At 39.4% G+C, this 27,662-nt stretch overlaps 3 protein-coding genes across 3 annotated transcripts; all 3 read right to left on the bottom strand.

Annotated features, from left to right (window-relative positions):
• Positions 1-6,578: 6,578 nt before the first annotated feature.
• On the bottom strand, positions 6,579-7,857 carry LOC118483806 (F-box/LRR-repeat protein At5g63520-like). Its single transcript, XM_035979426.1, has 2 exons — positions 7,698-7,857; positions 6,579-7,086 (listed from the first exon to the last, which is right to left on the bottom strand). Exons 1-2 carry the CDS (start codon positions 7,727-7,729, stop codon positions 6,666-6,668), a joined length of 453 nt encoding a protein of 150 aa, XP_035835319.1. The 5' UTR covers positions 7,730-7,857; the 3' UTR covers positions 6,579-6,665.
• Positions 7,858-8,467: 610 nt separating this feature from the next.
• Positions 8,468-12,365, bottom strand: LOC110941141 (F-box/LRR-repeat protein At5g63520-like). The gene is made up of 8 exons (XM_022182764.2): positions 11,946-12,365; positions 11,741-11,854; positions 9,502-9,594; positions 9,320-9,424; positions 9,143-9,244; positions 9,006-9,048; positions 8,798-8,929; positions 8,468-8,622 (listed from the first exon to the last, which is right to left on the bottom strand). The coding sequence occupies exons 1-8, from the start codon at positions 12,150-12,152 to the stop codon at positions 8,468-8,470; spliced, it is 951 nt and encodes a 316-aa protein (XP_022038456.2). The 5' UTR covers positions 12,153-12,365.
• Positions 12,366-12,691: 326 nt separating this feature from the next.
• Positions 12,692-15,683, bottom strand: LOC110941149 (uncharacterized mitochondrial protein AtMg00810-like). Its single transcript, XM_022182771.1, has 3 exons — positions 15,016-15,683; positions 14,151-14,346; positions 12,692-12,727 (listed from the first exon to the last, which is right to left on the bottom strand). Exons 1-3 carry the CDS (start codon positions 15,681-15,683, stop codon positions 12,692-12,694), a joined length of 900 nt encoding a protein of 299 aa, XP_022038463.1.
• Between the last annotated feature and the right edge of the window lie 11,979 nt (positions 15,684-27,662).

Here is a 27,662-nt window from a genome sequence, read left to right as displayed (position 1 = left end):
AACAACCACAAGTCAAAGATGTGTCCATGAGAACATGTTTCAAATGTGATCAAAAAGGACATCTTGCACGAAAGTGTCCAAATCTAAAACCTGTGGATGTTGATCACAAGAAGATTGATTCTGAGAAACAAAAATCTGAGTATGTGAGATAAAGGTCAACCAGATTTGATTCAAAACAAACTTGGAGGTACAACACAAATAAGTTTGCTTCGAATCAAAATTGGAAATCAAACCCGAACATGTTTGATTCAAGACAGACCTGGAATACTCACACACCCAGATTCAGAACAACACAAAGTTGGAAAACATCAGTTGATATGACAAAACCCCAAGAGTTTTGGAAACCAAAAGTTGTTGTTCAAAACCAAAGTGTTCAAAAATATTCACATTTTTATAAACGTGGTACACCGAAAGGTCAAACATGGAGTGTTAAGAAACATGTTGATTCGGTAAAAGATGAGAAAGCTGAAGTTAAAATTGAGAAAGTTTTTGTGAAAAATGATAAAGAATTTCCAGCATTGAATGAAAATTATTGTGTTGAAATGCCTAAGGTCCAACAGACCTGGGCTAAATTGTTCAAGTAATTCAATTAGTTGAATGTGCAGGTGCTCAAGAATTCTGAAGACTGTGAGTTTGAAAGTTGGAGCAGCCTGGCACATGAAGAGGAAGCAGAGGCTGCTGAACCCTGTGTTGGTTGAAACAGGGAGTTTGTTTGTTTTTCTGTACATAAATAAACAATATTTTCAAAACCCTAAAAATTTGAAAAATTAAAAACCAAAAATATGTTTGTTTTTAATTTTTTGTCAAAAAATAGAAAATTTCAAAAATATGTGTTGATTGAATACGCCGAAGCCCTCACGGCTGAACAAACATGATTACTTTCACCAGATTGAAAAACGGTTTTCAAACTGTAAAAATCAATGTGTTGTAAATCATGGGGGTAATTAATGTTTTTAGTGTAATTCAGTGCACAGTTAGTAGAACATGGATTGCGAGACAAAGCTATCAGTATCGGTTTGTCAAATTTCCTTTAATGGTTTTGCATTTTAGGGGGAGAAAAATTGTCAGAAATACAAAAACATTAGAAAATTTGGAAAAATACAAAAACATGATAAAATTCAAAAATTTGAGTTGTTGTGTAAAAAGAGGAAATGATAGTACATCAGTAGACAGTTACAGTATGCCAAAGAATTGTAATGTTTAAATAGTGTTAAACAGTCTCACTGATGATATGTCGATAGGTTTTGATACATTTAGTAAACTTTTCGGGATATAAACCTAAATTCAAACACTTACTTATTTCGTGGGGAACACTACTTGGATATATAGGTAACCCCTGAAATCTCGTTTGAAAGGTTCCTTATTCTGAGATACTAGGTCTTTATGCTCAGTGATATCTGGGGTATTATCCCGGGACTTCTGCTGTATGGAAGTACTGACCTAGTCCCCGGATAATGCTTTCCGCAAATGCTTGAAACATAGCATCGCCCTCAGCATGCTGATGAAACAATGAAATTGATAGTCGCTGCTGTTGTAATCAAAAGATCCTCTAAAGGGGACACACCGAAAAGTCAAAGTCGTCGTCTCTCTGCGTATACGGAAGTATCAACCTGAGCTCTCACGGCCCTCGCATCTAACCCCTTACAGATATCATCTGTGGTATACTCACCTGTAAGACTGAATATTGGGATCTTGATACGGGAGTATATTCAAGAGATGGGACACATGAATGAGTTTAAGTTCTTAAAACATCTAATTCGTATCCTGAATCAGTTGAAATTTTGTATGAAAATTTAAGTGGATCAGTATATCGACAATATAAGTGAACTGTTTAATTCTTAATGTGTAACTAAGCTCAACGGTACTTGTGACTTGTCAAAACCTGATATGATCCTCTGACGCATACTCAAACAAAAATATTGTCTGTAAATATGTTTGTATATATTTCTTTACTGCTGTATATTTTCAGAAAATACAAAAAGATTTTGATTTCTGCTTTATTTTCGATAAACCGATGTCTGAGTTGCTGAGTTTCAAAATCTAAGTAAGCTGATTGTGTTTCTGAAAATAAAACAAGTTCATTAATTTGATACTTGAATTAAAATCAAAAATTTCAAAAACAGTTTGTGATATCTCCAAGGTCATTAATTTGGACTTGGAAGATTAACTGTGAGGGAGTTGGATTATTTAAACACTGCCAAATCTGTAAAGATTGTTGATAGGGGGAGTGATTTAGAGAGTTGAATAGTGCCAGATTACGATTTCTGGAAAATTGAATGTTCAAAACATTGTTACTTATAAATGTTTGAGTGTTGCAGATGTTATACCAGACTACGATCCCGAAAGCCGAGTCTAATGGGGAGTCTGAAGACGAGCTCAATGCAAAAGGAAGCGTGGATAGAAGCCATGTAACTATTCCAGAAGAGCTTGTATACGGAAAGCAAGGTGTCGATCCCAAAGCACGAAAGCTTGACGAAAGGGAGAGCCTGACGAAGAAAAGAGTTTACAGAAAGGTGAAGCTGAATCTGAAAACAGATCCACGGGGATTCTGTTCAAACAAAAGAGAGTCTACGTTGATGAAGACGTGTTAAAGCTTCAAGAAGACTCAAAGAGAGAGAGAGAGAAAGACAAGACGCTACGAGATTGATTGCGGCAATATCCAAGGGGGAGTCTGTTGGTGCATTTATGTCTATAGCCTTCGTCAATCCGAGCCGTAGCGAGAAACAGAAGAAAACGAGTCATTATATTAGTGATAGCTAGACAAAAAGGCAAGGTGGCATAATTGTAATTAATGAGAAATCTCATTAAATGCCTTGGACTATAAATAGGGAGGTTATGTTTAATTTAGTGACTTTTGCTACATTTGTCATTTAGAGCTTTCTAGATCTAGAGAGAGAATCTAGAGAGAGAAAGTGATTCAAGGTGCTGTACGATTTCAAATTTCTAATAGAATCACGTTTATATTACATCACGTGTGTTAGGTCGCGTTCGTGTACGGATTCCGCACGTTATACGTTCGTTTCGCAATCGTTTCGGAGTCAAAACCGGTCCTACATAAAGAAATAATACTAAAGGCAACATGTCCTATCCGAGCATGCCATAACTCATAGGAAGCTTTATTTGAATGTTCACGAGATGCAACAAAGGCTTGTGGTGAGTCTTTGAGCACGTACAATCCCTCTTCACAAGTACCTTCAGCGAGAACCCGTTTGCTTACCCGATCCTGAATATGAAAATAAGAATCCGAAAATAAGACATCAACCGGATGATCTTTGGTTAACTTGCTTATAGACAATAGCTTCTTCGTAAGACCAGGAACCACAAGAACATTACGTAGAGTAATATTGCTAGCAATTTTAGACGTGCCTGTACGTGAGATAGGAAGAGTCTTACCATTACCAAAAACAACACAATTTTTACCTTTATATGGAGCCGAATTTTGAACAGTATCGGTAGGAGGAACCATGTAATTGGTGGCACCGGAGTCAGCACGCCAATCCGAAGGAGCCTGTGAAGCAAAAGAATGAAGCTGGGGGACAAGCATTAGCATAATGACCGTTGGTACGACAAAGCTGACAATGAGGGGTTCTACGCTGCTGCTGTTGACCACGACCACGTCCGCGAGAAGACCCACGGCCAGCAGAATAAGAGCCACGACCGCGGGAACCATTGCGGGACTACTGAGCATTGAAAGCAACGGCAGGGGTGTCGGTTCCATGAAGGGACTGTATAAACAGTTCTTGACTTTCAGTTTGTGCGACAAGGTCACGAAAGGAGGGACGACTTCTGGCCGTACGAATGGTGGTCGAATAAACTTCGTAGGCCAGTCCAACACCACATAGGTACCAGTGTAAACGATCCATCTCATCAACCGGATGACCGATAGCTTCAAGTTGGTCACATAAAGATTTAAAACGGCGAGAATAGTCGCTAACCGAAGACGTACCCTTTTTGATCAAGCGGAGAGAATCACGTAGGGAGTGAATACGTTCAACTGAAGCGTTACTGTAAGCTTGTTCAAGTGTTGACCAGATTTCGGAAGCGCGTTTGAGACCCAAAACCAATGTTTTCAGAACCGGGCCGGACATCGAACCGGTCTTCTTACCGGTTCAATGGTCCGACCGGTTCGACCGGTCGGACCGGACGTAAGAACCGGAAGGTATAACCTTTTTTTGTGTCTTCCTCTTTTATCTATTTTTTTATCCATTAAAAATATTAATGGATAACAAAAGATAAATTATTAAAATAAGTAAATTTTGATTGGTTGGTGACTTTAAGCACAATTTCCTATAACCTTTTCTTCTACCCTCTCTCTTATGTCTTCCTCTCAGATCTATTTTTTTATCCCGTTCACCATCATCAAAATAATAACATAGGCAAGCACTTCTATTCATCTATGTTGACAATATCTCCCTCGATTGTTGTTTGGATCCTTCATCACCATCGCAAATCTCGTTCAGATTCGTCATAACCGTCAATGTTCAGATCGATCATCACCATTTCCATTTAGTTTGGTCGTTTAAATCCTGACATCCGGTCCGGCCAAAGTCACCGGTTAGCCGGTTCAACCACTGGATCGTCGGAACCGGCCGGTTTTTTGCAGAAACGGTTCTAAAGGTATGACCGGACCGCCGGCGGTGACGGTTCCCGGTTTGACCGGTCCGGCCGGCCGGTCCGGTCCGGTTTCAATAACATTGCCCAAAACTTCGGCAGCAGCTTCCTCGGTGAGCGAAGATTTGATCAGAAGAACAGCTTTCTGATCCTTGTCTGACCAGACGATAGCAGCAGGGTTGGAAGAGGTCTTGCCATCAACTGTGATTTCAGTAGGAGGCGATGAAGCATCAGCAGAAACATAGTCCGATAACTTGTGAAAATCGAGGACCAAAAGCATCTGTTCTCTCCAAACAAGATAGTTAGAGGAGGAGAGTTTCATATGCATCATGTGATTGAATGCGATCATAGGGAAGAGGGTTTCAGAGGATGTAGAAGGAGAAGCCATGAGGAATCTGGTGACAAGAGATGGGGACGGCAGAAAAGAAAAAGAAGGGGAGGGTAGGGTTTTTAGGCTGATACCATATAAGGTTTATAATAATCGACCTCGTCAATTGAATGAGGTGAGAATTGCATTTATAATGATGAATATACAATCACTCCTATAAATGAGGAGATATACAATAATAATAAAAGATACATAACAATATAATACAAGAATACAATTATTCTCTAATAGTAAACTATAATAGCAAGAGATAAGATAAACATGATACAAGACAAAGAACATCTAAGCCCCTTGAAAGTTCCTAGACACTCCCTTAAAAATATCTATATGCGAAGACAACCGCAATGCTAAGTAGGGACGATCATTTAGTACTTGGTACTGGTACCGAATTTCCTGTATCGATCAGTACTGATTCGGTATCCACTTTTTGACATTTTCGATACCGGTATTTTCGGTTCGTTACCGATTCAGTACAGTACCAGTTTTTACCAAATTTTACATAGAAATACCGGTACCGTACCGTATCGAACATTTTCGATATCCGTACCATTACCCATATTTGGCGATTTTCGATACCGGTATTTTCGATATCGATACTGAGCTCATCCCAAATGCTAAGGCTAAAACAAACGAAAGTATAGAAAAGTTTAAGGCCCCGAAAACATGTTTAAGACAGATCTATAAACTTCCCTAAAAGTCCATAACCTCTAAAAGTTTGTAACCTTAACCTGACGTCTCAAAAAATTCTTGTCCCCGATTATGTCCTCAGAGAGGTGCGGGTTTAGCAAATCTTGCTTAATCCGCTCATATCATATTAATTTGGGTATATCTCTAATATTCCTCCTCTACATTGTGAGTTTCCACCATTCTCACTAGAGCCGACATATGTCTCCTTTTCAAATGTCCAAACCATCTCAATCGTCCCCCTCTTATCTTATCTTGTCCAGTTACATGCCACCCCTAATTTTTCTTGTAAACTTCATTATCTAGTACATCCTTATGTTCACACATCCAACTTAGCATCATCAACTACAAGACAACGCTAAGACCAAGACAAACAAAAGTATAGAAAGTCCAATACCCTTAGACATATCTTAAGACAATTCTTTTGACTCACTAAAATTCCTCAAGTCCAATAAGTCGTGCGGGCCGCCTTGAAAGAGAATTCCCACCGCTTTGCCTTCGATGAAAGCCTGAATTCAATATGAAAGTGGGCTCTTCTTCGATTCAAGCAAGTCAACCATACGGTAAATCGATGACCTGAAAGAAAATCGAAGTCAGTGTGTTAAGTGGCATTTTCATTTCACTTCTTGGCCTGGAACCCTTAAACATATCTAATACAATTCTTTAAACTCACTAAAAGTCCGCAATCTTAGTTTGATGTCTCTAAGAACTCGTGTCCCCGATAATATCCTAGGAGAGGTGCATATTATATAATGATTAAATATTTATTTACCTTTATAAAATATATATCTTAGATTGTGTAATTACTTATTTATACAATTTAATTATTAAGGGTAGAATGAGTGAAATCTGAAGTTGACATTTTATAATAAAAAAGCAGACAACTAGCAAAAATACACTAAAAACAGTATCACTAACTTTACAAAGGATAAACATTTTCTACAGCCAGACCCAGCACAAAAACCACATTAATTACTCTTAACTAATTTAAAGGAGTGTAAGACATGATCAAATAGACACTACAGTTAACGTGCACGCAACATTGCACCTCCTTTTGTTCTTGAGATTCTTTAACGAACTTGGTTAAAACGCGACGTCCAATCACGTTGCTACAAAAATTCCCGCCGAGAGTCACACCAGGGAAGTTGTCCAAAAACGGTGAGCTGTTAATGTCAGCTGGGCCAAGGATGCCAAACATATCAGGACAAGTGAATATAAGACCGCCGAACACCTCTTGCTTATCACCGCCAGTGGTGGTGTTCCTCCCTTGATTGAAAGATCTCAAATGGCTGGAGACAGCAGTAGTAGAAGATAGAGCGGTGGTAGGATCTGAGTAGTAAAAACGGAATGTGTCGTCTGTTTTGAGGCCCCCGCCATGAACCCTTAAATACCCTTCGTAATGCCTGCATGAAGATCATATATAGTTAGAGCCTTGGAAGTCACAATTTCGAAGTATTTAGTTATCGGTTTGGTTTTAAAAAGCGATGTGTTTTGGTCCCAAAAGCCGAGTTGCGTGAAGCACACGCATCACGTATGCAAGGCATTCTTTATTAAAAATATTATAGCTAATATTTCAACTTGTCAACCTTTAAAGACTAAAATATAAGTAAGATATACTCATCATCTACAGTCAGATTTGTTCAATCGATGGTCTAATTTGTTCAAATATTGGTCAACTGTATAAGGCGCCACATCAGACCCCATCATGTGATGCGCGCATCATGGAATCGCATCACGCGATGCGATCTCATCACTGCATCAGGTGATGCGCGCATTTTAAAACCAAGGTTATCGGTGGTTTGTACGAGTCGTGTTTTATTTTTAACAAATTAAGCGGAAAAGCCAAAAATCGCTAGCCAAAATGAAAACGTGCCAAAAATCGCTATCCAATATGCAAAGATTGACTATGCAAGTTGACTTCTATAGTTCTATGTTATACATGATGGATGATATATGTAATCGCTCAAAGAAAAAGACAATATGAAGAAACAAGAAAAAAATTACAGTATCTTACCCAAGAACGGGATGGAATGCAAGAGACGTCATACATCCGACCTTTTCTTGAGCAATGGAGTATTTTCTTTTCTTTGTTACCCCAATGAAGAGATCCCAAAACTTATCTCAACCTCCTAGCTGTCATTATTTATCAACAATCAAAAGCCGATAATGTATTAAAAGGTCTTGATGTACATCAAAATAATAATTATAGTGTAACAGGCTTATAACTAAAATTATAACTTATAAGTAACTTTGTACCTGATTTTGTTTAATCTAATGTGGAATGTATAAATATAATATGTTTGGCATTCTGAGAGTAAATCACATTTTGAACTATTAGGATGATTTATATATACAGGATAGTGTAAAAAGGGCCTAAAGTGCGAGAAGTGTATTATAACACTATATAACACCATATAAACACCGTATAACAATATGTAACACCATATAACACTATGTAACACTATATAACATTATATAACAAATATAACACTATATATCTATCATAGACATGCTATCAGACAAACTATAGTGTTATATTTGTTATATAATGTTATATAGTGTTACATAGTGTTATATGGTATTATATGGTGTTACATATTGTTATACGGTGTTTATATGGTGTTATATAGTATTATATATAGTGTTATAATACACTTCTCACACTTTGAGCACTTTTTACAGGATCCTCTACCTATATATACATATGCCTTAATATATTAGTTATAATGATGTAGCTTGAGTTAACTACAGAAAAAGAATAACATACCTCATCATCAACTTGATTCAGAATAGTTTCAACATTAATATTCTCAACCGACCCTTCTCTTCTTGCAGCAATATCAGTAAAAACACCAGTTTTCTCAATAACAGATGTGGTGTGTGGCCTACTGGTGACAATCCGCTTGATAATACAGCATGAAATTGAGTTTCTCCTATACCTGCTAGAAAATTATTAAGAACTTCTCATAATTGAATGCAACATATAATAATTAAAAAACAACATAAAAAATTGAAGGTATCAGATCAACAGAGAAAGAAAAAAAGGAAAAAAAACAATAAGGATATGATAAAAACATAAAACTATATATCCACCGGTGTGGATTTTGATGTTACCAGGAGGTTTATTCCTGTCCACCGCAAATACCAAGGCAACAGCAGCGGAAGTACCAAATTCAGCATCACTGGTACATCGGAACTTAGATAAAGCATCACCAACAATGACGGTTTCTGGTGACATGGCATAATCTAAAATAATGAAAAATATATATTTATAAAATTCATATAAGTCAGCAAAGCGATATGTTTTTGAAGTAACACTAACCTAATTTCTCTATAACATCTCTCATGCATGAATAATAATGGTCCTGTAAACAAACTCCAGTGAGCATTAGAAACGCAACAAGAAAGGTTACTGTTAGTAGTAAAATATGTGACCAAATAACATGAGGGACGACTTACACCAAACACTATGATGGCAGCAGGGGAGTTACATCCAGAAACCGAAGTTGAGAACTCCCTAATGTCTGTTACGAATTCGTCAATCATTAGCGCTTCTGGTTCCTAATACATGAATACACAAACTTATAAAAAAACAATAAAATCAAAATATAGAAAAAGAAAGACGACATTTCTTACCTGAATTTGGTTTAAAAGTGGGAGTATTGTGACTTTTAACCCTGGTAGAAATCCAACAATCAACATTATTGCATCAATCTCGTGGTCTCGAAAATACCACTCAACCTGCAGCAGATTATTCGATTCGTTACTTTCTTAACAAACACCAAAGAATAACAAGTAATCAAAATAACAAAATTAACGTCATAGGATCTATGAGAAGTTGCATTCCTTTCAATTATTCCGCAGGTATGATTAGTAATGACTGGAATATTAGTACCTAGTGCTGCAGTAATCTGCAAGTCATTCGTACAATAAGTGTTGTAAAAGTCGGCCTACTCGGCCTTGTACTTGGTGAGTACTCGGTCCTCGGACCACCTCCGAGGGGAGTTTACCCTAGTCGGACTTGACTACTCGACGACGGTCAAAATCGGCCTCCTCGGCCTTGTACTAGGCTTGCTCGACCTTGTACTCGGACTAGTCGGACTTGTATTCAGACTACTCGGACTTGTGTTCGGCATACTTGGCCTTGTACTTGGTGAGGTTTAAACTTCAAACATGTTTCATTTTAAATTATACTCATGCTGACATGAATTATGCTTATTCTTATATAAATATAAGAGTTAACTGCCATTTTCGTCCCTGTGGTTTGGTCACTTTGGCCATTTCAGTCCATTTTTCAAAAATGCGCCATTTTCCTCCCCGACGTTCTGGAAAGGTGCCATTTCAGTCCAAAAATCATAACCCAGTTAAGTCAGTTTGTAAATAAGGACTGATTGTGTAAATTTGTTAATAAAAGGACCATTTAAGTAAAATGTATAAATATATGTATATAATTATAATCTTAACAAGGGTGCAACAATCCCTATACCCCTTTTTCCTCTAAAACTTCTTCTTCTTCCTTAAAACTCTCTCTTCTTCCATTGAACCTGCAACACAAAAACCTCACCTCAGCCGACCAATCTCCGGCGACCTCCGCTCCTCTCCGATAGCTCCCGTTAAGCTCGTTAACGGCCTATGAACCATTTCTCTTTCTCTGCTTAACATCACTCGTACACCGGAAAAGTCTACGGTAACCTTCATTCTTATCTTTCCGCTCGCCGTTCTCGAAGATCTTTCCTCCCATCTTCTCACATCTTAAACCATCACTCTTCAGGTTAGTAAGAACCCTAAAACACTGCGATTCCAAGTGATGTTGAATGATGTCGTGATGTTGTTGATGATTCCAGAAAACTAGTTTTAATGGTAATAATGATTCATGTCGATGTCTTGGCAATGTGAGTTGAACAAGAGAGTGATTTAAAAACAATAATCTATTTACTTAAATAATCCACTAATGTGATAGTATGATGCCATGGTTGTGATGAAATGATATTTGGAGTTGTCCTGTGCACATAAATGCTTCTGTTCATGTTTTGATTAATGATAGAACCATGTGATAGTAGGATGCTGTGTTTTCATTTGAATGTACAACCTGGTCATGCATGTTTGTGATATTGTTAGGATGATGTTTATAAATAAGAATGATTCTTAGTGTTGGTAACCTTGTTAAGATGATTCTCTGTGCCATGTAACGTTGTTAGGGGAATTGATAAGATGAAGTCGGTTTATGTAACATAATGATCCTCATGAAGGTGGTAAAAAGGTGGGGGCTTTCGGTGGTCGGGTGGTGAGGTGTGTCGGAGGTGAAAGGGGAGAGTGATTTGAGGTTTTTTATTGCAGAGGTGAAGGTAATGGAAGGCGGTGACGTGTGTCGGATGTGATTGGTTGTTTGCGGTGGTGAGAAGGTGACAGGTTGTGTTTAAACGGTGGTGAAGGTGTGTGTGGTCGCGGGCATGGCCGGAAAAAACGTGGCGGTGGTGACCGGTGTTAAAGAATCACCGGAGAAGATATAAGTGGGGTGGGGGATAAGTTTTTAATTTTAAATGTATATATATAAGTGGGGCGGCTGGGGCCTACTTGTTTTAAATGATTATTTGAAATTTTAATTATTTTATTTATATATACATTTTACTTAAATGGTCCTTTATGTTACAAAGTTACACAATCAGTCCTTATTTACAAACCGACTTAACTGAGTTATGATTTTTGGACTGAAATGACACCTTTCCAGAACGTCGGGGAGGAAAATGACGTATTTTTGAAAAATGGACTGAAATGGCCAAAGTGACCAAACCACGGGGACGAAAATGGCAGTTAACTCTAAATATAATATATAATAATTAATTTTCTTTTTATTTACCATGTCCGCGTACTCTCCGAACACTCCGATTACTCCTAACTCCCCAGTTGGCCGACTAGGGACCGCCTAGCAACTAATAGATGCAACTTATTAATATTCCATCCATTACTGATATACTGATTACTAGTGTTACACTCAACATGACATTATTCGTTAATTATAAAGTTGTATATATCAATTTTGAAGTAGAAATAACATACGAGATGGTGAGCCTCTCTCAAAACGTCGCCATAATAGCCACCAATAGAAGCAATGGCAAAGTGAGGACGAATCGGCTTCGATAGTACTTTATTCACCACCTCTTCTACAGCATTCTGATCAAAATTAGGGCTAAAATTGGTAGGATATTACGATTTTGAGTATAATTTATGATTAATGTAAAAGTTTAGGGTTTGAAAAAGTAACCTCGAGTGAACGATTGAGGGAACATGCAGAGGCGAACTTCGGACGAGAAAGAACGCGGTCGCAGACGACCTTCCATGAACGGCTGACGCAAGCGGCGGAGGCGAAGGAGGTTGCCGGAAGTCTAGCCACGATGTTCTGTAGAAGGTCTTCGCTGATGACGTCAATAGGTGCAGCGATTCCACACTGCCGGAGTGTTTGTGACGTCATTTCGGTGGTATCTTACAGTTGTGGTGTTTACACTTGGGGCTGTTTGGTAATGGAACTATTAAGAATTTTACCATTGAGAAGGTAGAAAAATGTGACATGTGATGATTTACTATTCAGAGGTTACCTCTTATTCATTCAGAGGTTTTAAACCATTAAGAGGTAACATCTGAATGAATGGTCATTAAGAGGCTACCAAACAGTCCCTTACTCTGTAGGGGGTGTTGACTGTTGATTATTATTGTTTTCGTCCTTTATCTTTGTATCTAATTGCAGCCTTTAACTTTAATAATTATAATCACATTCTTTTTTTTTTTCAGAAAAATCATTACACCTTTCGTTCTTTACCACTAACCAAGTTAAAAATTTTAGTTAACTATGACATGTGCTTTGCACGTAAAGGCAAAACAGTCATTTAATATACAAACATAATAAGAATTTCAAAATAAAAGAAAAACTTAAATAAAAATCCATAAAACTCGTTTCTCTCTCTCACTCTACATCTCTCTTCTAGAACCCACACTATCCCCTATACTTTCTCTCTATATCCCTCTTCTACAACCATCATCATCAGCCATCTACACCATAACCCGTCAACCATCATCAGCATCAATCTATTACTCCCTCACCTCAATCATTACCAAAAACACCATCACAATCCGTGCGGAAAATCATAATTAATCTCCATTCAAGGGACCACTTCCCAACATCACATATCAAGTTGTTAGACCGTGGGGTATGGGGTGGGAGTTTTGGCGTGGGTTGGGGTAAAACGCTCAAGTCACCACCCCGGGTGGGCGGAAGTTTTGGCGTGGCCCCTTGGGGCTTGGGTTTCAAGCCGAGCGTGGGGCGGGGGAGCAAGGTGACAATCTCAACATTCAACTTTAGGTATTCTTAACCTTAGTTTATATTAATGGAATGATTATTTTTATATGAGTTTGTAATATATTAATATTTTTTTTATTAAAATAGGAAATTCGCAACATCGAACCGCCTTGTGGGAATGCGTTAGTAGGAAATTCCATGAAGAAATGGGTAGGGAGACTTATCGTGAAAACGATAGCTTATCCTCAAAGTGGACCGAAATAAGCACCCAACTTACAAAATTTAGTGGGTGTTTAAATAAAGCAAAGCAAAACCCTAAAAGTGGTGAAACCGAAGCCGACATTTTGACAAATGCACTGGTCGGATACAAGTCAAATATGAAGGCCAACTTCCATTTCATGCATTGTTGGGAGATTTGTAAATTCCATCCAAAGTGGTCGACTGTCCCCATTGGTAGCGAAACTAACTCGTCTTCCAAAAGGTCAAGGCCTCATCCCAAGCCCAATCTGATGCACGAGATCAAGAGTTTGAGGACCTTTTGGATGATTCGCCAAGCCCAAACCGGCCTGAGCATGGAAGAAATGCCTCAAGAAGGCGTGCTCAAAAACAAACGGCGTCGCCTTCAGCTGGGAGTTCTGGCTCGCGTAGGGGAATATACAGCGACCAGTTGGATGACATTTCATGCAAGTTGGATACATTCAACGTATTCCAACAACAAAGGACCGAAATACGTAGGAGCAAAGAAGCTAGAGATGCCGCTAGAGATGCCCTGAAACAAAGACTTGATGATTTGAAAATTCTATCCCAGCCGATTGATCACATACAGGGTGACGAGTTAGAAATAGTCTTGGCGTTGAGAGAAGGGATAAAAAAACAAATATAAAAGTTAGGAATTTTTTTTTGTAATTTTCTTTATTTAAAATTATTAAAAAAATTTAAATTTGTGTTATTGGGTCTGCCCAGCGGGTCAGCCCACAAGCCCACCAAACCAACGCCCCCAAACCCCCGCCCACCATACCGTGTGTTGTAGTGGGTTTCCCATGTCTGCCACCCGGTTCCACATGTCAACCAATGCCCCAACCCAAGCCTAACCCCTGCCCCACCATACCCCACGGCCTTAGCTAGGGCCTACGAGTAAAAGAGAAAAGGCTTTTTAGCCATTTTACTAGAACATACACAACCATGTGCTCCATGCGTAATAGACATATTTGCAGCAAGCTCGTTTGCATTGCCAATGTTGACCTGAACAGGATTGACCAAAAGATCACCAGTTATTTTCCTCACTTCTTTCGGCCAGGTGGCACTATACATTAGGGTCTGCCTGCGAGGAGGTATTTCATCATTGACAATCTTCCTTATTTGATGACCAAACCTAGAAAAAAAAAAAACCCCCAAAACCACGAGAAACCCTGCTTTAGTTTCCCCAAAGATCCGATTTTTATAATCTTTAACTCAAAAATTAAACCCTTAAATCCTTCAAAATGTTTTTGTTCTCCAATCTTTGAGAAAAAAAAACACCAAAAACCCCCCAATTTCCGTTCCCAAAATTACCACAAATCACATGCTTTCTTCAAAAAACAGTACCTAAAAACCTTATGTTCAGATGGTGACGGTGGATGGCTTGTGGTGATGACGGTGGAGATTAGTTTATGGTGATGACGGCGGAGATGGTTTATCGTGATGGTGGCGGAGATGGCTTATAGTGATGGTAGCGGCGTTGGTTATAGTTGTCGGCCGGAGAGCATGATAGCCAAGACAGTAACAATATCCGATGTATTATCTATTATGGTATGAATTGTGATTGCATTACAAAGAGAAAGGATTACAATATATACTGATCATGTGCCTACCTAACCTCCTAGAATTGTGTTATACGTCTAATATACGTAATGTACAAATGGAAATACAATCTTGACAATAAAATAATGGACCGACTAATACTCCCCCTTAGTTGGACCGGGAGTGTGAGCAAACGGTCAAACTAGAACGGAAGCTTTCAAACAGTTGTCTCGAGAGACCCTTCGTAAAAATGTCTGCATACTGATAGGAGGCTGGTACATGTAGGACACGGACTTGACCCAGTTGAACCTTTTCACGAACAAAATGAATATCAAGCTCAACGTGTTTTGTGCGTTGATGTTGAACGGGGTTGTCCGATAAGTAAACAACAGATATGTTATCACAATAAACAATAGTGGCACGAGTGATAGGAACATGAAGTTCGAATAATAGGTTACGTAACCAACTAGTCTCTGCGACTGCATTCGCAACACCACGATATTCAGCTTCAGCACTCGATCTTGAAACCGTAGGCTGCCGTTTAGAAGACCATGAAATGAGATTGTTTCCTAGAAAGACACAATACCCGGATGTAGAACGCCGAGAGTCGGGGCAGCCCGCCCAGTCTGCATCGGAATAAGCAATAAGCGAAGATGGAGGAGATACTGTGAGACGCAATCCATGATCCAAAGTCCCTTTGATGTACCGAAGAATACGCTTCAAAAACGTAAAATGTGGTTCACGAGGAGAGTGCATGAACAAGCAGACTTGCTGAACCGCATAGGAGATGTCCGGGCGAGTAAAAGTTAAGTATTGAAGAGCACCCACCAGGCTTTGGTAAAGGAAATCATCGGTTAATAATGGGCCATCATTGGCGTTCAATTTGGAAGCGGTGTCAACGGGGGTAGTGCATGGCTTACAGTCAGTCATATTCGCCCGATGTAAAATGTCGCTGTAACACCTCGAAATTTTGTGTCCAATAATGTGTTGACACGTGTCATGAGTATACACGTGGTATTAAATACTAAATAAAGGACTAAAGTTGACAAACCTTGAAAGTATGTAAATTCGGGGGTTAAAAATGTCAACTTGGGGTAAATATACTGTATAGTAACCCTAATTGATGCTCGTACCTTCAAACGAATAAATCATGGATCGTACGGAGCGAAATGCGGAAGAAAGTGAGAGATTACAAACTACAGGGGTTAAATGTGTCAACATGTTTAATTTATACCTTTGAGTGACCCCTTGACCAACCCGAGGCCTTGTAACAGTAAGATACGCTCACTAGAATATACGATATAAATTTCGCGAAGTTCCGTTTTAAAACGAGAAAGTTATGATCAAATTCGTATGCGAGGGGTTAAAAGCGTCAACAATAAAAGTTAAGACTTAACAATGCGGGTAAAAGTCACGAGGCCGTATTTGTAATAAATCGAGGGCCAAATCGCAAAGTTACCCCTTCGAAACCGAAAGGTCAGGCTAATCATGACAAAAGATTTGGAAATCTTGATTTACAGGCCTGAGGCGGGCCGCATTAAAGATCTGGGTAACTTAATGCGGGCCGTGAGCCATCTGTAGATACGGTTCCTGACATTAGGATTCAGGCGGCCCGCGTCCATGTTGCCTGATCCTTAATGCGGGCCGCGTGAAAGTCACAGATGCAGAAAATGTTTAACTTGCCTGTTCAGCCTTCTAAACGTCATGAAATGCATTTAAAACCTTCCAAGTGACCCCTAAACAATCCCTAAGCATTAGGGACACATGTTGATGAGTTGTGGTCAGTGGTAGAGTTGTGTGTCAACTTCTTATGGTGAGAAATGGACTATATAAAGGCCATGATGTGCAACCCATTGTTCATACCTTCATCTGCATTCTTGGATCACTTCTGGAGCTCAAACCTTCTCTCAAGTGATCACATTTCGTGCATAGGACTTCAGTAAGTGTTCTACTCCTTTCTTATTTGAGTTATCACTTAGTTTTAGCTTAGAAGTCATACCGTCGTAACTAACGATTGACTTCACGATAAATCACAAATGGTCCAGTGGTTTATCGAATCGATGGTAGTTATAAGTTGGTAATCATGTGGGCTTTAAACCCCTAAAAGGGCACCCTCTGATTCCCACTCTAACTAGTCCGAATGTCGAGTCAAACGTGCATAGAAAAAGTCAACAGAAATGCTATTTGGCGATTTAATGCATAATCAGTAATATAGATGGCGTGTAACTTGTTTTAACACTCATATAACATGATAACAAGTATATTAATTAGTCTAAGCTTGTTTGATCCGACCATTTACTGTTTTGACCCGGTTCGGAGCCGAAAGTCGCAAAACTTTGACTTTTGCTTTGACTTCAGTTCTGACCCGTTAAAGTATGATTTAGACATACCTTAGGACTCTCTTAGGACCAGGTTACATGATGGTATAACCCTCTGTGACCGGTTCGTTGTTTGTCCGAGTCTTTTACACCTTTCCGTTAAATGTTTAAAAGTTGACCGTAACGCCTTTTTTTTATTTAAAACGAGAATTTCGGACATGTGAAAGGACCATAACCTTAGTTCTGATTTCTAAGCATGTCCCTAAAATTTCACGTCAATCTGAAGTCCAGAATAGGAGTTATGCTAAATAGCGCAAATTACGGAAACTTTAGTAATTAAATAGCGCAATTAGCATAACGCCTATCTAAACCCAGATTTCGACACCAAACCTTTTCACACTAATGTAAAATAATATTTTGGGATTTTTAAAGATTTTAATTAATTTTTAACCTGCTCATAACCTGCGGTTATGGCAACGGTTCGGTAAATACCGAATATACCCTTTTCAGACGTAACTTGAGTTCTACAAGGTCTTTTGACCCGATTCCAGTTACTACTGATTTTAAATAATAAATAAAGTATTTTGGACTTTATAAACGGTTCGGGAAACTCATATTTCCTGTAGAACTCAGAAACCTTTCTTATAATCTTTAAAATGACCGAAATACCCCTACGGGGCATAAAAAGGATTTAAACTCGTTACGGGCATTATGGAAGGTATCCTACGGATACCACAACCTCTTTAAGGCATATTGACTTAGGAATCTTGTGTAGGACTCTTACGGTTAACCGTTACGCCTTTTGCGCGCACGGTTCGGCTTATGTAACTAGTTTACATAAATTAGCCGACACGGGTCAAACCTTATTGTTTTGACCTCAAAATCCAGAGTGTGGTTATATTACCCATATAAAACAAGTCTTCAAACTTGTTGGGTCCAAATCGCATTCCATTCCCGATTTTCGCCTTTCACGCGATTAAACCATAGTTATCCTTTGAAACTGACCGGTCTAAGCTAAGGCTAAATTAAAGACCCGTTAGGATTTTAATAGGTTATTATAAACCTTCGTTCCAGATTAGGAGCCCAGTAAAAGTACTTGCATTTGCTGTATTTGATTGATACTTTGCTCAGGTAAATACTCTTAACTTATTTCCCTATACGGGCTTGGGATACGGTACTATAAAAGTACCGCTTGGTCGGGTATGTAGTCATTTAAATCGGATTGTGATTAATGTATTTACATAACCCGCTTTGTTCTGTATTATTTGATGTATGGCCCTTGGGGTTAAATGACCATGTCCCGGATATCCTTGGCATCATTTTACGAAATGGCCACGACCTAAGCACGGGGTGTAGGCGTACACCTGACAGATGCATTATGTAAAAACTGGTAATCCACTAAAGGAATCTACCTTGTGGGCATTATACCAGTGGCGTGTCAGATAACTTAAACAGGCTCTTCTAACCGGTACTAATGGACGGCAAATAAGTAAATCTGTATACAAGATTATATACAAATAATTGTCCCAAGTTATAAAGATTTTTTTGCCGAAGTGCATTCAAATCAATTTACAACTCTTTTCAAAACGAGTCAGTTGAGTTGTATTTACCAGTGTAAACTGACGTATTTTCCAAAAAGGTTAAGTGCAGGTGCTAGACGTAATAGGCTGGCTACTCCAGACATCATTACTCAAGTCTCGCAAGCTCTAGATGTCAAAGTCTGTTGAACTATTGTTTCTGTTTTATTATCGATCCGCCTGTGGATCTTTTTACTCTCCGTTGTAATACTGGATATTACTTATATTTGGATTGTAATATATTTTACCTTTTGCTTCTGCTGTGCATTCATATAATTGTGTGGTTTGACTATATTGTTGCCAACTACGTCACGATAATCCCCCACCGGGCCCACCGGTGAGACACGTGGAAATCGGGGTGTGACAGTCGCGAGCATACTGAGATTGAGACATAAATAAGCCTTGATTATCGCGTGTCACAGAGATGCCCAGAAAATGGTGCAAAGTGCCTAAATCGGTCTTGGCGAACTCTTGAGAGAGAAGGCTGATGATATGTTTAAGCAAGTCGTTTGATGATGCAGTCAAAATAATATCATCGACATATAGTAATAAGAGTAAAATGCATGGATAGTCCCTGTGGTTTGTTAAAATAACATCTTTAGTCCCCAACTTTTGAAAATTACACTCATGCTCCCTGTGGTTTGTTCGGTTGTTACTCGGATAGTCCCTAGAGTGGATGAAGGTTAGTTTATGGCGTTAAGTTGGTGTGAATTGACTAAAATACCCTTACCATTAAAAACAATAACTTCCTCATTATATCTTCCTCATCCCATCTTCTTCCTCACATCTCTGCAACTCTTTTCACCGCCTAAACTCTCGTCCACTTGTAAGTTGTAACAGCAGTCACCAAACCACCGGCAACCATTCATCCCCACTGATGCACCAGTGAACCACCATCGCCGAAAACACCAGCAAACGGTTCCGATGATGTGCCGAAAACACCACCGATGCACCAGTGAACCACCAGGTTTAATGTGTTGTGGAGAAGTAGCAACCTCTTTGGAAAATTGTGTTGGTTTGTTTGAAAATAATTTAGAAGGTTAGTTGGATAAAAGTTCAAATCTTTGTGCTAAATAGTTGTATTTTGAGGTTAGGTTTATGCTATTGTTTTAATTGAATTTTCATTTAGGTTTAGGTTTGTGATGCTGAAATTGATGTCTGATTTTATATACTAAGCAACAATTTTAAAAGAACTTTAAAGGTTAGATGTTAGTAACAGAGTATTGCACTGGTGTTGATAATTATTGCATTGGTATTGATAATCATTTGATGTCAATGGTTGAAATGTTGCTAGGCTATATACTGGATAAATCTGTGTAGATCAGAAGGATGTGAACCCAAGATAATGAACTGTAGTTCTTAAGGTTCGCCAGAACAACTCTTCTTCTGCTAGGTAACGAAGCACCGGATGTTTTCGCCACCGTAATCCTTCACTGCCGGAGATGATGCACCCATTCCGATACAGTTCTGCTTCACTAAATCGGTCAAAAAACCAGATCTCCGGATCCATTCCGATATAGATCTGCACGTGATGAGTGAGTTTAGATGGGAATTAAGGGTGGAGGATGTTGATTGTGGTGGGTGGAGGTTGAAAATAAAGTAGATGGTGATGGTGGTAGTGGAGGAGGAGCAGGATGTTGAAGGTGAAGTAGGTGTTGGGTGGGTTCATAGATAAATTAAAAGATTAAATAATTCTTTGTTGTTTTTTAATTTGTAGGGGTAATTTATAGACTGGACCTGCCCGAAGAACTCAGCAATGTACACCCTGTCTTCCACGTGTCCAACTTAAAGAAATGTCTAGCTGACGAAGGACTCCACGTTCCTCTCGAAGACATGCAAGTCAACGAAACGCTTCACTTTGTGGAAAAACCGGTCGAGATCATGGACCAAGGAACCAAGCAATTGAGGCGCAGTCGAATTCCTATTGTCAAGGTTCGATGGGAAGGAAAACGTGGCGCTGAATTCACTTGGGAGCTCGAAAGCGAAATGAAGTCGAAATATCCTCATCTTTTCCCTACGTCTTCCTAAATTTCGGGACGAAATTTCCTAAAGGAGGGGAGACTGTAACGCCCGGCTATTTTGTACTTTCCATTTATAGAAGGTTTTGTTCGTAATCTATTTTTGGAAACCTTGTATTCTTGTAATCATTTTCCTTTCTTTGTAATCTTTATCAAATCGAGACTTGGATCATTAATGAAACTGGTATTTTATTACGTATATGTCATACGCACTCTAATTATGCTCGTATGTTCAACTTCGTGAAACAATTGATGTTTAATCATCACTCTTGGAAACTATGTGTGAAACTTGTAATTAAACTAAAACTTATGCCTTGAACGCGTTCTGGACGAGGATGATACTTGGTTATGACGTTTATACGCTTAAATATACTTTGATTGTGATCATCATGCTTAACTACACCTTATACTATGCTTATTTATACAACGGTTAATCATCTAAAATGTGACATATACTTGTCACTTACAAACATGTTACATACTTGTACATTACACTTTTTACCTAGTTAAATCATGTTTTATTTCATATTTCACCTTGTTACAAGTTAGGGGAAACATTGTTGCATATTATTACACAACCTAACTAACAAAATTACTCATTATAATGTTTTAAAAAAATAAAAAAATAAAGAAATATGGCAGCCCCAATTCAGCAAAATTCAGCCCCATATAGTTGGGTTTTGTGGGCTAGTTTCAAGGTGTAACCCCTTCTAAACACTTCCAAAGCCCAACCCATTGAAACCCTAATCCTTCCCCCTATAAATACCACTTATAACCAGCCTCCCTACCACTTTTGCAACACTAAAAACTCTCAAAACATCCTCCAAACCGTAGCTGAAAGCAAAGGTTCGAGCAGATTGACACCCCTTCACGAAAATGAGCATAACTCACTCAATTCTTATCCGATTCACTTGATTCTTTTTCCTACTTGCTTGGATAATCATGGGGTTCGATTCCTAGACTTCTCCTTGGAGAAATCAGACCTGGAAATGCCCCGAAATAGTCCATAAACTTTCTGTTTGTTTTTATGTTCATCAAAAACTTGTTTAAACCTATGTAACTTGTGTTCAACACATCTCATACCTATGTCCTAATGCTTACAACTTATCCCATGGTTGGTTAAGCTTAAAAACAAGGTTGAGACATTTAAAATCAGAGGATTAAACCTCATAAACTTGGTGTTTTGTCTAGGGTTTCAACCCACAAATCATGTCAAACATAGTCTTTGATACATGAGTGATTATGGAACAACTTGGGTTGTCCCAAACATACAATCCTCACGTGATTTGATGATTTCTATTAGTTAGTTTACTTTACATACTTGTAATGACCTTAGTTCATGACCCTCCTTGGTTGTTTTTACATCAAGTGTAGTGGTGAACATCAAAGGGGTACCTAAATGGAAGCCTTGTCTTCCTACCCCATCCATGACACCTATGACTCAACTTGAGGTACCTAAATGAAGGATAAAATCTTCTACCTCTTACTTGAATACTTAAACATCCGAATCCAATAATATATATATTCTACAAACTAAATAATGCCTATGTATACTCAAATCTTTGATAATCATCTAAGGACCTAAACCTTGCTATGATTCTTATGAGTGTTCAACTCATGAAATCATTATAACCCTCGTGGTTACCAAGTGTCATGCAAGTGTTATATGCGAAGATGAGTATTTTGATATAATATTTTATAACATTTTCGTGTCACTTTAATTCCGAATCTTCCGAATTCCCCAAACTCATACGCTTTGTTTCCTTGTGTAGAGAAACAAGGTGCTCCAACTAGCTAATTCAACCACCAACTTGCTCCCGGATTCTCAAGTCACAACTTGTAAACCGTGAGTATACTCGTATTCCCCCTTTTTACTTTTACCACTTTTGGGGTGTAACATGTTTATCTATCAACAAACTTACACATGAACATTTTGCTTAAACACATGAACATTCCTATAACATGCTTGTATACGTGATGGCTTGATGCTTTAAACTTGGATTAATCTTATGTGTTGAATTTATCATTAACTTCGTACGAGCCAAACCGTGACATATGTAGTGCTATAGGATTAACGACCCGCCTCTTTATCTTCGGTAATGTCATGAGCATATTGCATTTCCTTGGTTTGATATGTTAGACACATACCATATTTAAATGTTCATCTTGAATCACATGCTTGCTATGAGGAATTGTTCAAACTTATCTTTTGCTACGTACGTATCAAACTTGTATACTCGCCTTTGCTTTTGCATTGAACTTTATTTTAACATGTTACAGGTGGATGTTGATGATGCATGGAATCTAGTAGGATGCTTAGATACACACTTAGAAAGAATTGTATTTGTATTGTATCATTTTATTATTCATGTTATTGTACTTTGTTTCAAAACCTTGTACTTGATTCTTTAGAAATGAAATGAAACGATTATTTAAATACTTGTCACAATTATTAGCGTTATGATGTCTCGAGCAATCTTCACACTTCGTCTCATCCCGATGTTTCCGCCCTTGGTTGGGGTGTGACAGATTGGTATCAGAGCCATAACTATAGGGAATTAGGAAAATTGCTATGCTTTTGCCTTAGTCTATAGTTTTAGGAACTTTGTCTCTTATTTGTTGTTTAAAACTTTTGTACTCTACCATGCATGCTTCCTAGCTACACTTCTTGTTATTAAATTTATGCGCCTTTCCTAAGGCTAACACGAATACACTTATGCTATTTTATACTCTTGTAACATCAACGAGACAACTTTACCAAAATAGGCGTGAAACCCACAATTTGGTAAACGACTCTCACTCTACCTTTAATCGATTTTTGCACGAAATTTCACCATTAAGCTAGGAGTGACATCCACAACTTAATGGTAATTTCCATTTCAACTCTAGTGGACCCTTGTCAAAATGTCAAAATTTTATTTTTGGCCGACAAGTACCAACCACATTTAGGGTACGAGATCGTCAAGTTAGGGGTGAAACCCGCATCTTGTTGATTAAGTCCCATTCCTTGATTTTTATTCTCGCCAAAGTCCCGAATGTTCCAATCATTTAGAGATGTGTAGTAACCGGAAGGGTAAGATACCGTTAATCGCTTCTCGACGAGAGTATCTTACTTATAGGCCAAAGCACAATATCTCTAAATCGAAAGGACTTTCGACCCGCTTTGGAATTGTCGACGTTTCTCTACCCGAAACATTCCTATGTTTTATTGAGCCTCTCTTTTATGTATCTCAATTTATATGTGATTTTATACTTGAACGTTCATTCGTTTCGAAATGTCGTTTTAATCATTTCGCACGTTACCGCAATCACAAACAATAATAATCCTCGTGAACAAACTAAATTTATACCCCTTTACACAACTTATGTGTTATACTTGTTGAATGTATGTTGGAAACTTATGCTCTATGTGAACTTTACTTGGTACATGAACATTTACTTGCTTTTACATACACAAACCTTATTTTCAATTAATGATCAAAGTCTCATCCTTTCCTTCTCTTTCAACCTTTTAGATGTCGTCTAGTTCCTCCAAGAGACTCAAGTCAAGGAAGGGTTCGACTTCCACCGCCATGTCTCAAAAAGATTGCATGAAATTTATGGCCAAACAATTTGCTAAGGTCCTACCCGACATCGTTAGCAAGATTCAAACCGATTCACCGCATGGCTCTGTTGACTCAAAGGCAGAAAAGCCCAAATCGACCTTCCAATTTAAGCACTTCATGGCTTGTAAACCCTTAGAATTTACTGGCAAGAATGGCGCTACCGCCATGATGAACTGGTTTGATGCCATCGAGCTTACCTTCTTGCAAAGTGGTTGCCCTGACGAACTAAGAACCTTGAATGCAACTGGGGTGTTTCGTGAAAAGGCACTCGAGTGGTGGACGACTGGACGCAACAAAAGAGGAAACGAGGTTGCACATGCTATGCCTTGGGACGATCTCAAACAGCTTATGAAAAACCACTTCTGTCCTCCTCATGAACTCCAAAAATTGGAGAACGAATTTTGGAACCTTACTCAGAAGGGGAGTGACATGGATGGCCTGATTACGCGCTTTAAACAACTCAGTGTTCTCTGCCCTGGGCAAGTTGAAACTGTTCCCAAAACCGTAGCCAAATTCGTCCGTTGTGTTGCACCTTCCCTGACAAACCACCTTGCCTCTGCCAATCCCCAAACCATTGAAGATGCTTTTCGTATAGCCACCGAACTTAACAACAACTGCGTTCTTCATGGAACCTTTGACAAGGTTTCAACAAAGAGTGCACGCCAAGCTACAATTGACTCTTCTGATGAGCCAAACCCTCCCAACCGTCTAAGAAAAACCAAGGCAAGAAGCGGAAGGCTTCGAGCCAAAATTGTGCGGTCGTCACTCCGCCAAACCCACAACCCCTTCAAACCGTGCCTACTTTTGCCAACAATGAAAGCAAGGTTTATACTGGAACGCAACCGAAGTGTGGCAAATGCCAGTATCATCACCCTCCAAACGCTCAATGTCGAAAGTGCGACAAGTGTGGCCGAGGTGGGCATACTGCTCCATACTGCCGCTTCCCACCTCATGCCTACCAAAACCAAGCCCTTTTAGCTCCAAATCAAGTCGCCCCTGTGCGAGCATGCTACACGTGTGGTGATACCAACCATATGGCCAACGTGTGCCCTCAACGATACCAGCCACAACAACCTCGACAGCAGCAACCGCAGCCTCAACAACAACAGCAACAGGTCCAAGAACCCGCTAGAGGTCGAGCTTTCCTTCTCACCACTGCTCAGGCTCAAAACGCGAACGACGTCATTACTGGTATGTTTCTCTTTAACCATGTCTATGCTTCATGCTTATTTGATACTGGTGCCGATAAAAGTTTTGTGTCATTAGAATTCGAGTCCTTGCTCAAGTGTAAACGCTCTAAGTTGCCAAAATCTTTCGCTGCCGAAGTCGCAAATGGTAAAACCGTCATTGTCAAATCTGTTCTCTCCAACTGCTCGTTGATCCTAAACGATCATACGTTTTCAATCGATCTCATACCTATGCAAATGGGTAGTTTCGACGTCATAGTAGGTATGGACTGGCTTAGGCAAGTTCGTGCTGAAGTTGTCTGTTCCGAAAAGTTTATTCGCTTACCTCTTCCAAACGGTGACTCTCTACACGTCTATGGTGAAAAGCCTTCTCAAGGCCTTAAGCTTATGTCGTGTATCAAAGCAAACAAATGCTTACGCAAGGGTACCTTTGCCTTTCTCGCCCACATTGTGGAAAAGAAGGACAAAGGCCCAAGCATAAGCGACGTTCCTGTTGTATGCGACTTTCCGGATGTATTTCCCGACGACCTTCCTGGTCCGCCTCCTGCTCGTTCTGTCGATTTTCGCATCGACTTAGTGCCTGGCGCTACGCCTGTCGCTAAGTCTCCCTATCGTTTAGCACCCTCTGAGATGCAAGAGCTCTCGAGTCAACTTCAAGAGCTTCTTGACAAAGGCTTTATACGCCCTAGTACTTCTCCTTGGGGCGCTCCCGTTTTGTTTGTCAAAAAGAAAGATGGGTCATTTCGTATGTGTATTGACTATCGTGAGCTCAACAAGCTTACCATCAAAAACCGATACCCTCTTCCTCGCATTGATGACCTCTTCGATCAATTGCAAGGCGCAACCTGCTTTTCAAAGATCGATCTTCGTTCTGGGTATCATCAACTTCGAGTACTCGAAGAAGATGTACCTAAAACCGCTTTCCGTACACGTTATGGTCATTACGAGTTCGTGGTCATGCCCTTCGGTTTGACAAACGCACCTGCTGTTTTCATGGATTTAATGAACCGCGTGTGCAAAGCATACTTGGACCGTTTTGTGATTGTCTTCATCGACGATATTCTCATCTATTCCAAGACGCAAGAAGAGCATAAGCGACACTTGCACCTTATCCTTGAACTCCTTCGTGCTGAACGTCTATACGCCAAATTCTCCAAGTGTGAATTTTGGCTAAAAGAGGTTCAATTCCTTGGTCATACTGTCAACGAACTTGGAATTCACGTTGACCCCGCTAAAATCGAAGCTGTGAAAAATTGGATCGCACCTAAATCTTCGTCTGAAATTCGCTCGTTTCTTGGTCTTGCTGGTTACTATCGTCGTTTTATCTCCAACTTTTCAAAAATCGCTGTTCCTTTGACCTCCTTAACTCAAAAAGAGAGACCTTTTGTTTGGGGTCCCGAACAAGAGGAATCTTTTCAAACGCTCAAGGATATGCTTTGCAATGCTCCTATCCTAACGCTTCCTGATGGTAACAATGATTTTGTCGTGTATTGCGACGCTTCAAACCTCGGCCTTGGTTGTGTCCTTATGCAACGTGACAAGGTTATCGCTTACGCATCGAGACAACTCAAAATTCATGAGAAAAACTATACTACCCACGACCTTGAACTTGGTGCAGTCGTTTTTGCATTGAAGATTTGGCGACACTACCTTTATGGTACTAAATGTGTGGTCGTCACCGACCATAAGAGCCTTCAACACATCTTCAACCAAAAGGAACTAAACATGCATCAACGTCGTTGGGTGGAATTGTTAAACGACTACGATTGCGAAATAAAATACCACCCAGGTAAAGCGAATGTAGTAGCCGACGCTCTTAGTCGTAAAACTCATGTCAAAAGTATCCGTTGTTTCCAACTCGTCCACGATCTTCAAAATCGCATACGTAACGCTCAGTATGCATCCGTTAATGAGGGTAACCTCTACAACGAGATGCAATGTGGTGCTGAAAATAGTCTCGTGTCCAAATCTAATGTCATTTTATACTATCTCAATCGTATCTGGATTCCCAACCGTGATGATCTTCGCAAATTCCTGATGAAGGAGGCCCATAACACGAAGTATTCTATTCACCCTGGTGCCGACAAGATGTACCATGATATGCGTACATCCTATTGGTGGCCTGGAATGAAGAAGGATATAGCCATTTTCGTCTCAAAATGTCTCACATGTTCCAAAGTGAAAGCTGAACATCAACGTCCCTC

Source organism: Helianthus annuus, chromosome 2 (assembly GCF_002127325.2).
Source record: "Helianthus annuus cultivar XRQ/B chromosome 2, HanXRQr2.0-SUNRISE, whole genome shotgun sequence".
Taxonomy (NCBI): domain Eukaryota; kingdom Viridiplantae; phylum Streptophyta; class Magnoliopsida; order Asterales; family Asteraceae; genus Helianthus; species Helianthus annuus.
This window is presented reverse-complemented; position numbering and strand designations above follow the sequence as displayed.

Coding starts and splice junctions, on each gene's coding strand:
- LOC118483806 (XM_035979426.1), bottom strand. CDS start 7,729: ATGACGTCTCTTGCATTCCATCCCGTTCTTGG. Junction 7,087..7,697: donor GCATTCCATCCCGTTCTTGG/GTAAGATACTGT, acceptor ATCTTCATGCAG/GCATTACGAAGGGTATTTAA.
- LOC110941141 (XM_022182764.2), bottom strand. CDS start 12,152: ATGACGTCACAAACACTCCGGCAGTGTGGAATCGCTGCACCTATTGAC. Junction 9,595..11,740: donor TGAGAGAGGCTCACCATCTC/GTATGTTATTTC, acceptor AATGACTTGCAG/ATTACTGCAGCACTAGGTAC. Junction 9,049..9,142: donor CTGCCATCATAGTGTTTGGT/GTAAGTCGTCCC, acceptor GTTTGTTTACAG/GACCATTATTATTCATGCAT.
- LOC110941149 (XM_022182771.1), bottom strand. CDS start 15,683: ATGACTGACTGTAAGCCATGCACTACCCCCGTTGACACCGCTTCCAAA. Junction 14,347..15,015: donor CATGTACCAGCCTCCTATCA/GTATGCAGACAT, acceptor TTTTTTTTCTAG/GTTTGGTCATCAAATAAGGA. Junction 12,728..14,150: donor CGCATGGAGCACATGGTTGT/GTATGTTCTAGT, acceptor GTTATGGTGTAG/ATGGCTGATGATGATGGTTG.